The following is a 20,012-nucleotide window of genomic DNA, read 5'->3' as shown; positions in this document are numbered from 1 at the left end:
ACTGGAGATTACCCCCATCTACCTTTGGGCCAATGCAGGATATTCTCTGCAGAATGTTTTTGTCTAATCTGTTTCAAAATGACCTAAAGAATGAGGCATGCACCCACTTCCCTGGAGGTCTATTTTAGATCAGCTCTGGAGTGTCTGGAAGCTTTCATAAATACGCATAATGCATTTTACCTCTGTTATTCAGTAATATTACTCCTAGTATGTCTACACTGCACAGCTATTTCAAAATAAGTTATTCTGGAATTATTCCAAAATAGCTTATTTTGAAATAGCATGTCTACACTCAGGGAGGCCTCAATATTAGCCTGATGCAGGCTTCCCTAATGTAGACATGCTATCTCGATTTAAAACTCCAGGAGGCACTGGGGAGGAATAACTTAGAATGGCCCTGGTGAGGAACTATTTCGAAATAGCAGCAGTGGAGCATCTTCAAAATAGCTATTTCGGAATAGGTGTTATTCCTCATAGAATTAGGTTTACAGATTTCAGAATAAGCTGTCCGTTATTTCAAAATTATTTCAAAATAATGAAATGGCCGTGTAGACACTCACACTATTTCAAAATAACGTTATTTCAAAATAACAGTGCAGTGTAGACACACCTAGTTATGTCCTGATGACACCATGGAGAATACTGCTCTGTCCTTGATCTGTTGAACTAAGTCCATTTACACTCTGTGGCAACTCTGCCTTGTTTTCCGCCCGTTATATTTCAGAATGAGGTTTCAGAGGGCTCCCTCTAGGGGATATCAAGACTCAACGGACACTTTGCTAATTATTTAGCTTTGTGAGATTTAGGGTTACATTCTGCTCTGTTACACTGAAATAAGACTTGAGAAAAGCCTGTGATGCAGTTCTGCACTTACAGCAGTGCACCTGAGGGCAGAATTTGGCTCAGTGGCTGCAAGCGCCCGGAAGAGACAATAAAATGTGCTGCAAAATCCCTTTTGGTATTCACAAAACGTTTGTTTCACCAGGAAAAGTGTATAAGGAAAAAGCCAGACGTTTTGCCCAACTTTACCTAGTATTACTCAGACAGCTCGAGACACTTGAGCATTCCAGTGTAATAGGGACATCACAATAATCCCTTTAATTTGGGGTGTATGGCTGGGACCATGACCTCGTCCATTTCTGAAGAATTATAAAATTAATTCATGAGAGCCAATGAAGGTGATGATGTCTGCTGTTTCTCCTACTGAACTCCATAGCAAACCTCTCTTTGCAGATTTTGGGAGCTGAACAAGACATGAGACTTTTTTCCTCAAGGCTGTTCCTTAGTGACACTACTGAGTGAAGCAAGGCATGTCACGTCCACAAGCTGGAATTTTATGACTCAGCTCAATAGTTACTTGAACACCTGACATTTTCTGCTTTTTTAAAAAATTGAAGCCTATAGTAAAAAGGTGACACCTGTGTTTGTAATCCCATGGGCTGCTGTTTCCAGCCCTAATCTATTCCAGTTAGAACAGAAAACGAGATTTCATAAGCAGACTTTAGTCTGACAATGCAGTTCACACGCCTTGTTACTCAAATTACATTTCCCAGACACCATATTAAGCTGGCTCATTCCTTAGCATGTTGTGGCTACATCTACACTGCAGCGCTATTTTGGAATACGGAAATATCCCGAAATAGCTATCCTGCATTTTGAAATGTTTCTAAATATAATGGGCTCACTATTCCAATGTCCCTGTAAACCTCATTCCACGAGGAGTAAGGGACATTTCAGAATAGCAGGTTATTTTGAAATAAGATTGAAATAAGATATGCAATTTGCGTAGCTTGAATTGCGTATCTTATTTCAACCTACAGTGCAATGGAGACTTAAATATCCCTTGAAAGTAGGAATAAGAGATCCTCCGGAAAAGGGCTTTATTCCGGAGGATCGCGCCAGTCTAGACGCTTTTTTTCCAGCTTTTCCCCAAGCCGGAAAAAAAGCGGCAGACATGTTTATTTAAATCCACGGGGGATATTTAAATCCCCCGCAGATTTCCCTATGCTGACTTACCTGATTTGCATCCCTTTTCCGGAATTTGTGGCCAGTCTAGACATAGCCTGTGTGATGTTAGAACACACAACAGCTGTTTCACATGTGGTGTAAGGCAAAACAGGTAAACTTAAAGGTCAGTTTCTCAACCACATTGATAAGTGTTGCAAGACTCTAAATGCCCCCTCCTGCCCCGTCTGTTCCTGTAAATCTATGGGAGCTTGCTGTTTATGAAAGACTTTGATTACTCATGCGGGTGAGTGACTTCTTTTGATAACTAAATCAGATTTTATTTAAAGTCGTTATTTTCCTAGAGGTTAATTGCTACATTTGCTGTACATGTTATTGTGCATCAGCCATTACAAAAGGATCTTGACTGAATTTTTCATTCTGCTGTGAGCTGTGACCTAGCACTGATGCTGTGCACTGCCACTACAGAGATCAGTGCTGATCTCCAGACAAACATATCTCCCTTTGCACGCTAATTCTAATGCCGATTCTGACCTCTGTGTCCTGTGTAGCTACATAAAGTAAGGAGAGATAGCCCTCTGAGCCCAAGGGGGAAAAAGCATACAATTTCAACCAAATATTGCATTCTACTGTAGTCCCTGTTTTCCCCAACCTTATACACCCTAAAGTCAGAGCTCTGTTTTCCCTCAATTTAACCCTCAAATAATTCTCTTTCACCAACAAAATATCTTATCCTGTCACAACAGCTACTGAAGGCACAAACATAAAAGCTGCCCTAATGGGTCAGACCATGGTCCATCATACTGGTAGTTTGTTTCAGACTGCAGCCCATGCCAGAGCTTCAGAGGGAATGTACACGACAGGGCATTTACAGAGTGATTCACTCCTGTCTTCCACTCCCAGCTTCTCATGCTCATGTCTCAGTCCTACAGGCTGAGACAGCGACAGTTTAGCTTTAAAAAATAGTGTCTCTTGAGTTCTTCCCATGGGAGTTGAATGAGTGACATAGACTGTTAAAATGTTTTAGGCCCCTAGGTTAAGATCCTTAAACATATTTAGGGCCTATCTCTCACTGAGGATCTAAGCCCTACACCTGGGAGCAAACATCCTTCATCTAGTAGACGGTTGCATTGCTGTGAATCAGGGCTACATGATTATCAATTTATGTTCTGTCTCAAATGTGCATTCCCAATGTGCAGATCTAGTTGTGAGGCATGGTCTGCTAAGCTGCATCTCAGAAATGTATCTTTAACTTCTGGATTCCTTAGATTAAAATGATCATCTTCCTAGCTTACAGCACTAATATATAAGGTACATTTCTTTCTCTATGGAAAACTGCAGCAATGTATAATCATGGAGATCATGAACAATCCTTTTCAAAAATGTCACAGACAGGTCAAATGACTTTGCAAGGTTCCCATGTGAATAATGGTAGCCAACATTTTGTGGCTTTCTGCTGAGAGGCAAGGTGCATCCCAGCTTTTCAGCTGTGGAATGCCACCAACTTGTGCTACTTCAATACTAGTTTGTGGCATGTTATTGTGACTTTTCCTTCTGAGATTATATTGATTATATACTGCAAACTGTATCTTGATGGTGTGGAAGAAAACAATGTACTCACTCTGCGTTTGTAAGCAAAAGTAGCCAGAAGCAGTTTATTTGAGCAATATTGCAAGGGAAGCCTGATTCAGGGTGTGGGGAGAGCTCCTCCCCACCCCCCGGCAGATCTTTGAATACAAATTATGAAGCAGCTTATATACTTTCCCATTACATACAACAATAGCTAGACAATTATCTCTTAGTTCCTCCCAGATGCTACCTTATCTTCAAGGTTCTTACTGGGGTCAGCATTCCATCCTTATCTCCGTATGGAGGCGAGAGGCGAAGGCAGCATTTTATTACAGCTCTCGCATTGTTAAGAGTCAGAATTAGCCTGACACTTGTTCTCTTGCTAACAAGAATAAGATGACTGCACACAAATTCCCTTATTCCCTTTTCCTGCCTCCACAATGGTCTGGCCAAAAATTTATTACAACATCCCTGAAAAACCTTGTGTTAGTAAGTTCATGTATTGTTGAGAGTCAGGATTTTGTAGATAACCTCTCTGCAAGGGAGATATGACAGATATGAGACCTGGGAGTTCAAAAGACTACATTAAAAATGTGCCAGGCAAGTAAGGGACTTTTGGGAAACCAAGTGTGAAGTGGATTTCCTGGGAAATCACTAGAGAAAAGTTCATACAAATTCCCCAATTCTGCTTATGCAAAAAATCAGCTTTTGGAAGCTTTTGCTGTAAGGTGATGGTCAGTATCTGCTAAATCCATGGGGCCAACCTCAAAGGCCCAAGCAGTATAAAGAAATGGCTGTCCGGCCCAGCCATTATTCTTGTTCCGACATAGATGTATTTGTAATTCCATAAAAGCTAGTTGTGGGTTTCAAAGGACTAATATACACCAGAGCCATAGTTTGGAGTTGGAGTGACTCCTGGTAAGCCTTCTAGATTTATTGTTTTATGTCCACTGTAATGCTTTTACCTTAAGAATAGATGTGCTTGCTTATAAGGAACAGTGTGGGAACTTCTAACTGCTACAATTAGACTGGTCAGAGCCTGCAGAGAGACGGAAAAATGCAAGTGTTGGCCTTTTTAGATTGTCTGTCTTGATGGGGATACATCAGTGTTGTCCATCAAGCTGTGAAGCCTTAAAATCCCTGGTCAGGATGGAAAGAGATGTAGGATTTCTGCTGAAGAGAAGTTACAGCTGGGACCAGAAGCCTAAAGCAGGTGTCCTTGGAGGACCACAAAGGGAGAATATAAATGCATTTGCCAGAACTGTGACAGTTTCTCACACATGATGTTGGAAGAAAAGCTGTCTCCATCGTCCATCTAAGATGTCTGATGATACCAAGTCATCACATAGCATTTGGTGTTTATTCATAGGAAATGATCTTTTCTTGTGAGAGATCACAAAGCTGGGCTGGGACAGATAGGATACAACAGCATGGTCATGTGTCACAGGCAGGAGTGAAAGTAACTTACATTTCTTACAGGTACCGTTATATTGCAACTCATCCCAGTGCCCTGGAGGGGGCTCACGTCAAGGGGTTGGGGACTGTGATATGCCAGGACCTGTAAGAAATGTAAGTGTGGGATGAAGTGCAGGGTGCTCATGGCAGTCATGGAGTGGATGTGGGTGCAATGTGGAGGGTGCAGGAGTCAGAGCAGGGGATTGCAGGGGTGTGTAGGGTAGGCTTAGGGCAGGGGATTGGGTGGGCATGGGGAGAGTTCAGAGCTGTGGCATGACAACCAGATCCCAGCTGCCAGATCCCCAGAGCTGGCTATGGTAGTAGGGACCATGCTGCCCAGACACTGGATCCCTGGAGCTGGAGCCTGGGTGTGCAATGGCCGCACTGCCCAGAATGCAGCGACAGAAGCCATTTTTGTCACTACACCAGCAGCATGCAGAGCTCTGTCCCCACTGACTTACTTTCACCTTTGGTTACAGAGGTGTTTATCTTTTTAAAATGATATTCAGACTCCTCCTGGGATAAGCTAGCGCACACCTGCAGGCCTTGGGTTGTGAAGTGCACATCAGGACTTTTCCTAGTAAATAGGTTTGTACCAAAACACGGCGCAGGTCAGATCCTTTTTGGTTCTACGCATCCTTCTTCTGGCTGCATTCTTGGTATACCATCATTTTTCCTCGGTCCCTTATTGCTACATTACCCCTAGGGCAATGCCACTGGTGGTGGAGTGGCAGAAGCCCGAGTATAAATAGGTTTCAGACATTTTCACCATCATGTTGTCTAAACTTGCTTAGAATAGGCTCAGACAAGCTGGTGATTAAATGCTGGTCATCAACGGCTGCCTATGTACATTGGTGCTCCCATTGGTGCTACCAGTGGTGGGCTTCTGGCTTTGCGGAAGTTGTGGGGAGGGGGAGGAGAATCCAAGTAACTGTCAGCAATAGGGAGGGATCAGAAAGGACTGGAGCAGGGGTGGACAGTTTTTTCAGGGGGCCACTCTAAGAATTTTGGTAAGTGATCAGGGGCCACACTTTTCTATCATATTACTGGAGGACATGCGGGGTCTGGGACAGAGTTCAGGTGCAAAAAGGAGCTCTGGGCAGGGGATTGGAGTGTAGACAGAGGTGTGGGATCTAGGAGGGAGTTTGGGTGCAAGAGGGGTTTCTGACCTGGGGCAGAGGGATTGTTTGGAAGGGGGTATCAGGTGCAGAGTCTGGCCCTGGCCAGGAGGTGCTTACCGTTGTTGGCTCCCAGATTGTGGCACAGTGGACAAGCAGGTAAGCGAGGGGAGAGGGGACCCAGAGCGGATCTGGGGGGAGTATTTGGGGGCTGGGCCCAGTTGCTGAGTAAGTGTAGGGTTGCCAGGTGTCTGGTATTTTTGCCTCCTGGCAGGGAAAAAAAATCAGAAAATACTGGACATTTTAGGTGTCCGGTATTTTCTGAATTTTTTTTACCGGACAGGAGGCGAAAATACCAGACTGACCGGGTCAATACCAGACACCTGGCAACCCTACTCTCACTATGTGCCTACCCTAATCTGTCCCTTCCTGTATTTTCTGTTAAATGAGAGGGATATCAAAAATGTCCTTAGTACCAGAGTGTCCCTAGTCTGACCCAATTAAAGCACCATTTCTTCTGTGACAGCACTTAATGAGGACCTCAAATTCAGAATGGCAATGAAACATTAATGGGAAAAGCTGTTTATTTATCAAAATCAAGACTGTATGCCTGTAGTGAGAAAGTTAACCCCATCATTGCAATCAGTTACTCGCATGTTTAAATAAACCAATGAAATCCTTTTATGCAAGAAATAGATATTTATAATGACAAAAATCACAGCAAGCAACTCCTGCTTTTAGGGGCACACACATAATAACTTTTGTGTTCTTTGGGAATCCTGCACATTTCCAAGGACAGAACCTTGGAATTATCTGTGAATTAATGGTGACAATGCAGTTTGGCAAGAACAAATGTAGCATGAAATAACCAATTTGATTTATAATTTACCGTATGTACAATATAAAACAAAACATTCAAATAAATGTTTTACAAAATACCACAAATAAAGACATAATTACAGTGAGTTTAGCCCATTTTCAGGTGAAAATCTTCTAGCAAGCATATTTCTGTGGGGAAGAAAAGAATATGTGGTAAATGAGGGAGAGCAAAACCTCACAATCTCATGCTTTGTTCATTATAAAAAATAAAGTTAATGGACGGTCTAATGTGTATCCAGATTGTGGATCTGTTTCCATACCCACTAATCTTTAAAAATCCATTTATGACAGAATCAGAAATATGTCTTAATGTTCCCAGTTACATCATGCGGGAGGGGTGGATAGGAGCAGACAACAGTTTTGAAGGGGCCGTCTTAATCTACCATGTCAGTAATAAACATAAAAGAACTTCTCAAAGAAAACATTTTCAATATCTGCCTAAAGAATGTCTTTTGAAACCACTTTGAGCAGAATCATTATTGCTATCTTTGCATTTTCAGGGCCACCAAGCTTTCCCACAATTCTGTACAAGGTTTCTTTGATTTTTAAGAATTTTGCTCTTTTTCATTGCAAAAGTTGCCAACTTTTTCATTTCATAAAAGAACAAAAGCTACAGAAGACAGAGGGGACACAGTGAGGGAATAAAAACCTAATGGAAGTCAGGGAGAGTGGGTGTATCCAGAATACATGAGTGAACCTAGCAGAGGAGATATTGGTCTGTTTCTCAGATATCCTTAGTTGGCCATATATTGCTCCCACTGAAATCAGTGTAGCAGGTTTGCAGATGCCTGAATGAAAACTCAAAAACAAATTAAGCAGCAAGCCTACCATACAATTGTGTAATGTTGGAAAATGGGGGTGAAGGAGGAGATTAGGACAGAGAACTCCTTCCTCACCACAAGACTAAAAGAGACTGTGCCTAAAGCATATAACTCATCTCCTACATGGCCAAAGTGACCAGTAATTTCATCAAGTTGAAGAGGGGATTTTTGTCTCACGTGCATACCCAGTTCCTTGCACACAGGCGAGTACTTACTCAAAATTGCTACCGTTATGCTGGCCAGTCAAATGTCACAGGGTTTTTGTGAGCCATGTGGCTCAAAGCTCACTTATTGAACCTGAGCTTTAGAAGAGAAACAATGACAGGGAAATAATGGAACTGAATGTTCTCCTGGATTAGACCCTGATGTACTTTGGTTACTGACCAATACATTGTGCTGTCGGTTTTTATTACATGTTGAATCTATCAAGTCTGGCACCCTCAGAGAGAATTTACTGAACCACAGGTGATCAATATTGTCTAGCTGCATTCCCAATCCTTCCACTGCTTACTGGGTTCTTAGATGACATTTAGGGATAAATGAGAGCTAAATAACAGCACAGAACACTGAAAGCCAGGCTTGGGGGCTATAAACAACCTTTATGGGAGCATGGGAAACTTGGCCACACCCATGATAAGTGGACATCCAGCTAACTGAAATCATGCGGGACCATGGATGTTGCTGAACCAGAGAGTACCAAACTAGAAAGTTTCAACCTGTATCTGGGAAGTGTGGTTGTCATCAAATGATCCCCTGAATAGATAGATGCTCTTACCTCTTCCCCATCACAGCAAACTCCACATATTCCTCCAAGAAAACCGTTGATTACTTGGATGGTGCACAGAATTAATTCAATTCCTCCCAAGACCAGAAGAATGGAAAAGAGGGTCAAGTTCCATTCCACAACATTCTGTGGCTCCCGACACTCAGACCACCTGTCACTTTCCAGTAGATACCTGTTCATAGCAATTAAAAATGTATTAGAAACTCATGATTCCGGGAAGTGAGTTGTTCCCACACACTTAGGCTATGTCTAGACTGCAGGCTTCTTTCGAAAGAGGCTCTTTCGAAAGATCGCGTCTAGACTGCAGGCGGATCTTTCGAAAGAAAAATCCGCTTTTTCGAAAGAGAGCACCCAGCGAGTCTGGATGCTCTCTTTCGAAGACGGCCTCTTTACATTGAAGAACGCCTTCTTTCGAAAGAGGAACTTTCGAAAGAAGGCGTTCTTCCTCGTGAAATGAGGTTTACCGCCATCGAAAGAAAAGCCGCGTTCTTTCGAAATAATTTCGAAAGAACGCGGCTTGAGTCTGGATGCAGGGGAAGTTTTTTCGGGAAAAGGCTACTTTTCCCGAAAAAACCCCTGAGTCTGGACACGGCCTAAATGTGTATCAAGATAGCAGTTGCTATGGACCTAATTCAGGTACCACTAACCTTGCAAGTGTGGATGAGGGAGGCAAAGGTTTGTATCATGACCCTGACATTTTAGAATGTATGAACAGCTATTAGGTGTACACTTTGATTTGATTTTGTTTTTAAGTATAAATAGAGGGCAGGGGACAGAGGAACCATTAAGAAACCTTTTTAGTCTCCCCAATTCCAGAGTCACATAGAGTGACCTAGTCCCCAGCATAATTTAGAGCAGGCTCAGGCCTTGACCATGCCCTGGCCGTATTTCTCCTAAGAAGGGCCCTAGGCTGGGGGCCAGGATGGAATTAGTGTAGAACTACAGCTTGCTGAAGATTACCCTTATGCAAGGAATTTAAATGGTGCACGTGCCTTCTGATGTTACATCTACATTGCAGTGCTATTTTAGAATACTGGAGGTATCCCGAAATAGCTATCTTGTGTCTTAACAGCGCGTCCATTATTTTGAAATATAATGGGCTTACTATTCCGATGTCCCTGTAAACCTCATTCCACAAGGAGTAAGGGACATTTCAGAATAGCGGGTTATTTCGAAATTTGGCGCAGTGTAGACAGAGCCAAATTATGAAATAAGCTATTTCAAAATTGTCTCTAAATAAGCTATGCAATTTGCATAGTTAAAATTGCTTAGCTTATTTTGAGCTACAGGTGCAGCTCAACCCTGAATGAGTTCAATGCACTAAAGACTTCTCAGATGGAACTCAGAAACCTTGCAAAACCCTTATTGCTCTTCCAAAGGGAAATTTGCTCTCTATTTGTCATGGCCTTATGTGAGACTATGTTCTTGGCATCTGCAAACACACCCATGAATTTCTCTGACCACAGGATGAATGCCTTGTGGCCTAAAATAAATGCTCACAGCTCCTGCCCACCCATTGTTCAGCCAAAATTACTCAGCTCATCTTCTCCTATCTGTGCCAGTGAAAGCTAAAAAAACATCATGTCAAACAATAGCCAGATGTGTTCAAATCAAATCCTCTGCTAAAGGGGGCCAGTGCGATTTAGGTGTGGCTTCCTGAATCTAAGACCAGCCCTGCCCTGACACCAATGATGAGCGACAACTGTTGCTAAGAGGCCTCAAGAGTGTACCCAGTAAAGTATTGCCGTAGTACTTCACTGTAGTCTGACCGTGCACTCTACGCCCTTAGTATGCTCCTTACATGAGGCCTGACTTGGAAGTGATGCAGGAAGCCCTGTCTATACATACTGGGAGATCAGCACTGCAGTGACTGTTCCCCTGGGAGTTGATTTAGCAGGTCTTATAAAGACCCACTAAATAGACTGTTGATCACTCTCTTGTTGATTGTGGTACTCCACCAGAAAGAGAAGCATTAGGGAGGTCAACAGGAGAGTTTCTCCCATTGAGCCCGGCACTAGTTCCATCCTAGCCTCCAGCCTAGGGGCCATTCCTAGGAGAAAAAAGGCCAGGGCATGGTCATGGCCAGTCATGACTCATCTGGAAATATAGAGCTAAGGTCTTACACTACCGGGCATTGTTGACTTCCTTCAACTTGACCTGAGGTACGTCGACTCCAGCTACAGTACTGACATTGGTGGAGCTGCGTATCTTGGGTCGACACTACCCTGTAGTGTAGACTTCAGCTATGCCAGTTCTATGTTTCCTGAAGAGTCACTCTACAAAAAGAGAATCAAAAACTAGGGAAATCCAAGGGATTTTTGGCACCTTTGTGCAGATACGATAGTATTTGTTGTGCAAATGAATATCTGATCACACTTTTCATATTGAAGGTACCTTCATAAATAGTTTGTTAGGACAGCGGTTCTCAAATGTTTTGGGCTCCAGAGCCCTTTACATGCGTAAAAATTTGTGCGGAGCCCCAGCTCCACTGATTGTATGTGTTGTACTATCGATGTTTCTAGTTTGTCAACCTCGCGGAGCCCCTGGAGATGTCTCAGTTTGAGAAACACTGTGTTAGGATTAACAAATGATAGAAGCTATAGAGATGAGCAATGTGTCACGTTGTTCTAAGCTCTTCAGTAGAAGGTATTTAGAGTTCATTATAAGCTACCCATTGACAGGTTGGATTCTATAATAATTGAGTAACCACTTAGCAAAACTTTTATTAACCATGTACAAACTATTTATAAATGTATCCTTCATAGACAGTGTGACCCTGTTTTTCTTCACCTTCTAGGGCTAGATTCTCCAACTTGTTACAGGTTGAACCTCCTTGGTCCAGCACCCGAAGAACCTGAGAGGTTCCAGATGAGGGATTTTGCTGGACCGGAGGAGGTCATTTCTGACCCCGTTACCAGTCCCCCTGGCTTGGCCCTCCCTCCTGCTGGCCCCGCTGCTCTGCTGACCCCGCTGGGCAGCCACTGCTGTTGTGGCTGGGGGACCTGCTGGGCAGCCGCATGTGCCACGCTGGGACTGCGGGACACACCGGGCAGCCATGCACCGGGCTCCCAACCCTGCTGAGCAGCCCCACTGCCACATGCTGGGAGGCTTTGCCAGCAGCTCAGTGTGGGCAGCCCCACAGGGATCCTTGCTGCTGGCTCTCCACTGGGACTTTTGTCCTGCAACATACATGCTGGACCATGGATGTTGCTGGACCAAAGAATCCTGATTAAGGGAGTTTCAACCTGTAGTATCTGTTAGTAAATATTAAGCCTTGTAGTCCTTTTTCTTTCTGTATATGTGATTCATTTATATATGAACTATTCTTTAGACTCTTTACAATATTCACAAAGTGTGTTGAATTCTAAGGTCAAGAACAATGCTCCTTGACCGATAAGTAAATTTATTCAGGAATTCTGTGTTAGACTGTAATCCTGAGCACTTCTGTCCATAGAACTCATATAAAACGATGTTTACATTAGCATATATTAACCAGGGAAACTGATAAGGGATAATTGTTACAGCAGATAGGAAAGAATGATTATGGGAGAAGAAAGGCCCATTGAAATATATTATCTTGTTACTCTTCTCAGCTGTAATTAATCATGCCTTTACACATAAATCAGGTAAACTGAGAATGTATAGAAATAACATAAGAACATATGTTTCTTTTGGCACAGAGATTTTCTTTGTTTGAAACCCCTATATAGTGATACTTCCATGGGTACTTGGTGAATGAATCTGTCACCTCCCTCCAGTTATAGTGTGGAAGAGACACAGAGCTATCTCACATAAAGGGGCTAATGTATCAGTTCTTTCTGTGTTCCGTATAGTACTGTACAAATCTATGATAATCTTTGATTAAATAATTCCAGTTGACCCTGTTACTGGACAATCTTGAATCGTCATTAACTAGACACATAACAGTCCTGTGTTGCTATTTGCCATTCTGAGAGGGTAATATTTTACATGCACTCTGTGTAAAGTCCAGAGTTTAAGCTTGGGCATGTGGCTTGGTATCAGCTGCAACAGCTGAATAAAATGTAGCATATTGAGTTGAACATCTTCCCAAACTGAGGTATTCTCAGCTAATTTAAAGCTCTTTACATGGTTTCTGCATCTTGTTTCTTAATGCTAACAGCCCTACTATTAATCACTCTCCACAATGCCTGTTTTTTCAATATGCTTCAGAATCTTTACGATTCAAAAGCTGTATGATCATCAGGATAGAATGCTTCTGGGCTCTCTTTTTCTTAAGCTGATTGTTAATGGTGACCTAAAACTATCATCTGTTCCACAAGGCAGGGCAGGGGAGGGCTGGAATTCTGAATTTGTTGTGAGGCTCCCTAGTAAAGCAGACAGGGTGTTACAAGGGTGATGCTCACAGCCCCTGGGAAGGAAGCAGTCAGTCATATTGAAACACTCGGGGTCTCTGATGGGAAAGGCAGCTTCTGAGAGAATACTCCTGGGGGAATTCTGTGCAACAACGCAGAATGTTGCAGACATTTATGTTGGGCACACAGAATTTCCTTCCCCACCCGCCCACAAAAATGAGCTGCAAAGATGTTGGTTGCATCTGGTGGCTACTGGACCCAGGAGAGTCTCACTCAGAAACAGAAGACAAGGCTGTTGGGGAATGGAAGGGAACTGTAGGGCTCCTGGCAGCTGCAGCTCCCAGCATGCCCTGCAGGAAGGAGGCTGTGGTGCACAGGAAACTCCATGCAAGCACAGGACCCAGCATCATGCTGATTCTCTCTCTGGATCCCTAGGCTCTAGGAAGGTAGGGTCTGTCAGTGTCTGAGCTGAGGAGTCCATAGCTGGGCTCAGAGAGTAGGGCAAGTGTCTGGGTTGGAGGTGCCCCATGGCTAGGCTCTGAAGGGGAAGGAAGAAATGTGAGTATCTGGTCCCCAAAGGATGCGTCTACACTGCAAGGCTTAACTCGAAATAAGCTACGCAAATTGAGCTGTGTCAATTGCATGTCTTATTTCGAAATAGAGCACTCTTCCTCCAGCCTCCCTTATTCCTTGTACAATGAGGGTTACAAGAGTCGGAGTAAGAAATCCTGCAGCTTGACAATATTTTGACACTATATCGAAATAACTGCCTGCTGTGTAGGTGGTGACTAAGTTATTTCAGAATAACGCTAGTTATTTCAAAATAGTGTTGCAGTGTAGAAGTACCCCAATTGGACTCTGAGCAGGAGGGGCAAGAGAAACAGAAGTTGAATTGACATGGGGGTTTTATAACCCTCTGCTCCTAGGAGAAGCTTTTTGTGTGTCTGTGGATTGTTAGGCATATTTGCTGACAGGCACTTTTTAAAAAAGAAGTCACCAAAATAATTAAAACTGGCATGATTATATAGTGTTATTTTGACAAAAACAATTTGCAAAATTTTGTAGAATTGTGCAGAATTTTCAATTTTTGGCACAACAATTTTAACGTTTTTGGCACGGAATTCCCCTGGGAGTAAAATAAGTACTGTTCTAAACACCTCCGAATGCAAGGAAATGGCTATTGGGCTTCCTTGAGAAATATTTCCAGGCTATTGTGGCAAAAAAAGGGCTATCTCCAGAGGCCTGTCACGCAGAACATTTCCTATGAGAAGAAATGAGGCCACCTTGACAGACATTTTGTAAAGCTTGGGATAGTCACGAGGCCCAGTTTATATGCTGTTAAGAATTCTTTTTCATCCTGAGGATACCCATCAGATTTGTTGGAGGTGGAATAATCTATAAGCAAATTAGTAGGTGATGGCAGAGAAAGAGCAGGAGAGACAGAGTGCTGTTTAGAAACAAACGGTTTATATGCCAGCACAAATTACTTAAGTGACCACACACAGGTTCTGATTTTAAAGGTGCTGAAAATGTTGGTTTTGGTGGGAGTTGCAGAGGTGCTTGGCCCCGCTTATGAACTTCCTTCTCAGCTATACAGAGGAGACTAAGGTCCCCAAAATGAGAATACAGTAGACCCATTAGTTTCTACAAAGATCAATAGCCTTTCTCTCTCTTGAATAACGTAGGATCCAAAAGTCAGCTTTTATTCACATGGGTAAGCAATCCTTACTCGTGTGAGCAGTCCTGCTGAAACTAATGGGACTACTCATCTGAATAGAAGCAAATTAATGGAAACGTTTCTCCTCTTTACACTAGCACAAAGCTGTGCAAATAGAATCCCCCCCCCCCCATTAAAAACTCTGTCAGCAGTATCAGAATCAGATACTGGGTGTTTCTATAGTGCAGTGCACCGCTTGCTGGTCAATAGACTACTTACCCACCACTGGAGTTAACGAAAGGGTAGGCCCAGTTCTGTTTCACAGAGGAGAGGCAGTAAGGGCCATCAGATAAACCCAAGGCTGAAATGATGAGGCAGTATCCGGACCCCAGGATCCCAATGAAGGCAGCCAGAACAGAGGACAGCATCTGCAGAGTGAGCACACAAGTGATTCTCACCATTCTGAGTGTTCTCACTTAGGAACCATCCAAAAAATGATGAAGTAAAAAGTTCACTCACTGCACAGCTTTTCCCACAGTTCTCATACCCGCAGCATCCACAGCAATTGTCATATTCTAGTCCGATGAACACTGCAGCTACGAGGAATATCTACATAAAAACAAACCATTGTGCACTGATTGTTTGGTCAACCCGCCCTACAGGCAGTGCCTGGTAAACCCTGTCCTTATTTTAATTAAATTTATAATTTCATTGTTTAAAAATTCTGTATATCAGATTCAGTCCTCCCATTCAGCTCAAGGAAAATTCTCCCATTATCTCCTAGGGACAGGAAAACGAGATAAACTATGAGAACTTTTCATTAATTTTCTGTTGTGGGTACAGGGCCCTAATACAATAGGATCCCAGTGTATGACTGTTGTTCCTAGATGCTGCTTCAGTTCCAATAAATAATATTTTCCCCTGTCAATCCAACGCCTTTTTTGACTGTGGGTCAAATCCTGAAGTCCTCTCTCAGCAAAAGTGCTCAACAAAGTAGACAGGAGTTCTCACTGACAGCAGACCGCGCTCCTGGGCCATTTAGATGACATCCATCATTTCAACTATAATGAGGCACACTGATGACACTAGTTACTGAAAAGTAGTAGCAGGGGCCTTGCTTATACACCACATTGACATTAATGGAGTAAAACACAAGAGAAGTTTCTATTGTTGGTAGAATTGGGCAGATCAGTTCATGAAGAAAATGCTTTTCCTTTGCTTTCGAGCTCACAAAACTGCCATATAATTATAGAATTTGTACTGTTTGGACCTCAGCCAATGATGAGCTTTACTAATATTTTGTACTCATAGTGCTTTAAAAACACTATCCAGGAATGCCTCCCTAAGCCTCTATGAAGGCAGTAAATGTCTGTTGTGAGCACTACACACATACTTTGAAGCATGGAAAAATAAAAATGATTTCTTCAATCCAAAACCACAACTATACACCCACTGGCTTTAAATGACACATTAGTGTCAATAGCCTCCTTTGAGTTATTTGGGTGCATAACACTACCACCGTGAGCAGGCCAATTAAGGTCAAGCTGGAAATTTTCACAAAGTGAAGCAAGTCTTTTAACATAAGAATCTAGGTCTCCTATCTTGCCATCAGGATCTGCTCTGGTGCAGTGTTCTGCTCATGTACAGCTTATTTCAGAATAAGGGCCTAAATTAACCATCTGCTGCCCTGTCTGAAAGGCTCAGTACATCAGAAACAGAAGTGTGCCATCCTTCTCTATTTCTCTAACACACAGGTTCTCAAACTGTGGTCTGTGGACCACTAGTGATCTATGAACTCCATTCAAGTGGTCTGTGGATTGTTCCTCCAAAGGTGCATGCTTGGGTAGCTGCACACAAGAGAATGAAGGGCCACCCACCTAATTAGAGGATCCGTGAAGATGTGGCTCTACTAAATAGGTGCTGGGACCCTGGAGAAGATGCACGTGGAAGGTGAGGAAGGGGCCATGGAAGGGGAAGTGGGGTGAGATTAGGGAAATAGGAGGAAGGCAGTGGGGTTGGGAAGAATTTGGGATGTGCAGGGCTGCAGCAGCCAGGGAAAAAGGTGACTTTCCCAGTTCCCGGGCTGCAGCTACTGGGAAGAGATGGCCTTCCCTCCTAGTCCCATCTCTGTAGTTGCTGTGGCACAGGAAATACCTCTCTCCTTTTTATCTTGGCAGGGGAGAGAGGGCACATCCATCACCTTAGAAAGGCATGGCTGCTGATATTAAAATATGAGTTGTGCGCTTTTATTTGTAGAACAAAAAAGTTAATTATTATGTTTTCTCTAAAGCGCTTTTATCTGCAGCACTTTACAATCATTAGCTAATGGAACAAACAACATTTGCAAAGATCAGTAAATAGTCCACTGAGACCCTCAGAAATTTTCAAATGGTCTGTGAAAAAAAAAAAGTTTGAGAACCACTGCCCTAACACATTTGTCAGACAATCAACAATGGTTGAATGTCCCTGAATAAACACTTAGGACAGTGTCTCCAGAATCGCAAGCACATGCTAAAAAACGGTTACTACTTTTAATCAAATGCAGTCATTTTGAAAAAGGAGAATAGATCAATGGTAAACTACTTTTATACAATACAATATACATCCTGGACCCAAAGCTGCCAACATTTACACATATGCAAAACTTTACTCACATGAGTAGTCCCACTGAAGGATCAGGATCTTATTTTGTATTTCTTTGTCATACAAACTGTGAATGCTTTCCAGCAAAATGGCAGAGTATGATTAATCATAATAATTTACATGGTACCACAGACAAAAATACTATAACTGACAGAGAAATATGAATCTTTAAGATGTCTAGAGTATGAAAACAAATTAAAACACACTAGCTTTAGTTACTTACTTATTAGTATTAAGTTACTTACCAAAATCCCTCCTCCTATAATTCCATGGAAGTACCCCACATACTTGCTAAGCAGATTTTCTGAAGCGAACCTTGTTTCACCATTGGGAAAGTAAAGCAAGATGTTAGCCACAATGCAGAGAAAGGCAAGAATGAGCAACTTGTACCCAATGTATCTCGCACACTTTCCAAAACACATGTTTGCAATTCTAGAAATCTTTCTTCAATAGCTCAGAACTACCACAGCCGAGCCTGTATGGTTCCCATCCAAGTGTAAATATAAGAACAGGTTATAATCACACCTTCTTAAATACTCTGGGTTACTTAGTTAACTGGGTGATGATTACATGTCTACATGAGTGTCACTCCTGGTTACAGAATGCAAGAGCAAGATGAGAGAAATATCCTTGCCTCGCCCATTTTAAATGAAACATTTCTCAACAAGTGAAACCCAAGGCAAGTATTTTCCCACAGTGTGGAATTTGGCTTAATACACAGCTTGGAATGAACTACAGTGGACAGGATTAGGCATGAAGAACAACTTTATGCCTTGATGGAAACTCTTTGGGAATTAGAAAAGGGTCAAGAAAAATTAAAAGAAAATTAAAGCCCATTTCAACTTCTAGATTTATGGTCTGATTCAAAATCCACTACAGTTAGTGTTAAGGTGTTATGTCTTTCTGGGTTTTGAATCAGATTCTTAGTGAATAATAATACCATCTTAGTGAGCCTGCTGGTATTTGAGAATGGGTAAAATACATACCTATGTCTTCATCAGTGAATAAGAATGCATATGGTCTTGTGAAGAAGCTGGAAGCTCTCTAAAATAAATGGGTAGACATGCTCCTAAAGATGTGTCCTTTTGTATTGATTACTATTATTGTCTAAATTGAGATTTAATTCAGATCTATTAGCATCCATTTTTGTCACATCTAAACAATGGAATATAGGTAGAAAATAGTAACTACATGTTAACCCTCTCTAGTCTCACCATTGGGACCTGACCATTACCAACACTTCCACTGCATACTAGGCTCTTAGATGACATTTAGGGTAAATTGGAGCTAATTAACAGCACAGAACACTGAGAGCCAGGACTCGGGGCTGTAAGTGAACTTGCTAAGTGAACCTCTGGGTAACTAAAATCTTGCCAGACCATAGATGTTGCTGGACCAGAGAATGCCAGATTAGAGAGGTTCAACCTGTATTACCAAAAAAATTATTGGAATGAAAATGTTTGGAATTCTGATTGTAAGAAATAATCTTAGGAATAGATAATACATAAACAACAAATGATAAAACACACTAATTTATAAAAATATTGCTTCTGGCAGCGAAATATGCTATAGGGAGTAGATGAACATTAATCTTCCTTTAAGTAGTATATGGCATGTTGAGGAAATAAACCACTAAACTTAAAATTTTCTAACAAAGCAAAGAACTTGAATGTGTAACTTAAGAGACAAAAGCACATGAGAATATCCTCAAACTTTGCAGAACAGGAGCAGGGAGAGAGACAAATGGTCAATTTATCCCTAAACAGGACTGACGTGAATTATAATTTTGGATATGTCAGTGTGAAGTATTGTAAGGTGCAATATTATTATGTGAAGATATTTGTTTAAAATGTATATAATGAACATTTGATATCAAGATATGTCATTAAATCTTCATTTTTAGGGTGGTTGGTTTTATTTTGTTTTTTATTTTTTCTCATTTTGACTCATAGATAGTATCAGGCTAATTCTGCTTCCATTTAAGAGTTATAGATGTGATGAAAAAGCAGTCCTAAAATTGATGTATTTAGCAGGATTTTACTCTCTCTTCATGTATGGAATTTGATTTACTCATTTAACTTCAATAGGATTAATTGTGCACGCAATGCAAGCAAGCTTTGAACCTTAAAAAAAACCAGTGAACTTTCTTGTGCAGATGTGTAGGCATCATGGAACTCTCTGGGTATTGTGGCTTTTGGCCTTGGTAATTTCCTTCAGTATGAGATAATATCCTCTGATTGTCACTAGTGTAAGACTGATGATATTGTGTGTGCTGTCTTTGATAAATTTAAACCAAATGTAAACCTTATCCCTCAGATTTCCTCAAAAACAAGAGTTTCTATTCTAATCAGATGAGTGTTCAACTGAAACTCCCTTTGTTGTCAAGTATCAGAGGGGTAGCCGTGTTAGTCTGGATCTGCAAAAGCAACAAGGAGTCCTGTAGCACCTTATAGACTAACAGATATATTGGAGCATAAGCTTTCGTGGGCAAAGACACACTTCGTCTACATGCATCTGTTAGTCTATAAGGTGCCACAGGACTCCTTGTCCCTTTGTTGTGTTATCATTTAAAATAGGATATGTAGAAACCAGATATAGTTTATTAATGGAAACCATTTTTTAAACTGCTATATATATGAGAGAGTTGTCTGTCTGTCCATCTGTCTATCTATTCAAGAACTCCTCCTAGACACTAAGAACTAGGAGCGTCAAATTCAGTATATAGTTTCCTCTTATCATAACTTAAAGCAAGGTAAGGGTTTGGTTGCTCTAGGAACATTGAATGTG

At 41.8% G+C, this 20,012-nt stretch overlaps 1 protein-coding gene across 1 annotated transcript; it reads right to left on the bottom strand.

Annotated features, from left to right (window-relative positions):
- Nucleotides 1–3,668: 3,668 nt before the first annotated feature.
- TM4SF1 (transmembrane 4 L six family member 1) lies at nucleotides 3,669–17,805 on the bottom strand. Its single transcript, XM_006115930.5, has 5 exons — nucleotides 17,471–17,805; nucleotides 15,102–15,191; nucleotides 14,862–15,010; nucleotides 8,583–8,763; nucleotides 3,669–7,115 (listed from the first exon to the last, which is right to left on the bottom strand). The coding sequence occupies exons 1-5, from the start codon at nucleotides 17,645–17,647 to the stop codon at nucleotides 7,101–7,103; spliced, it is 612 nt and encodes a 203-aa protein (XP_006115992.1). The 5' UTR covers nucleotides 17,648–17,805; the 3' UTR covers nucleotides 3,669–7,100.
- Nucleotides 17,806–20,012: the final 2,207 nt, after the last annotated feature.

The sequence above is a fragment of the Pelodiscus sinensis genome, chromosome 10 (assembly GCF_052426305.1).
Source record: "Pelodiscus sinensis isolate ZL-2025 chromosome 10, ASM5242630v1, whole genome shotgun sequence".
In the NCBI taxonomy this organism is placed as follows: domain Eukaryota; kingdom Metazoa; phylum Chordata; order Testudines; family Trionychidae; genus Pelodiscus; species Pelodiscus sinensis.
Note: the sequence above shows the minus strand (reverse complement) of the source record. Positions and strands in the feature narration are given on the sequence as shown.

Bases quoted from the DNA above. Each gene is read 5' to 3' on its own strand.
- TM4SF1 (XM_006115930.5), bottom strand. From the start codon at position 17,647: ATGTGTTTTGGAAAGTGTGCGAGATACATTGGGTACAAGTTGCTCATT. The intron at 15,011-15,101 runs GTGAGTGAACTT...CTCACTCTGCAG, and splicing joins ACTGTGGGAAAAGCTGTGCA to ATGCTGTCCTCTGTTCTGGC. The intron at 8,764-14,861 runs GTAAGTAGTCTA...TGCTATGAACAG, and splicing joins TTCGTTAACTCCAGTGGTGG to GTATCTACTGGAAAGTGACA.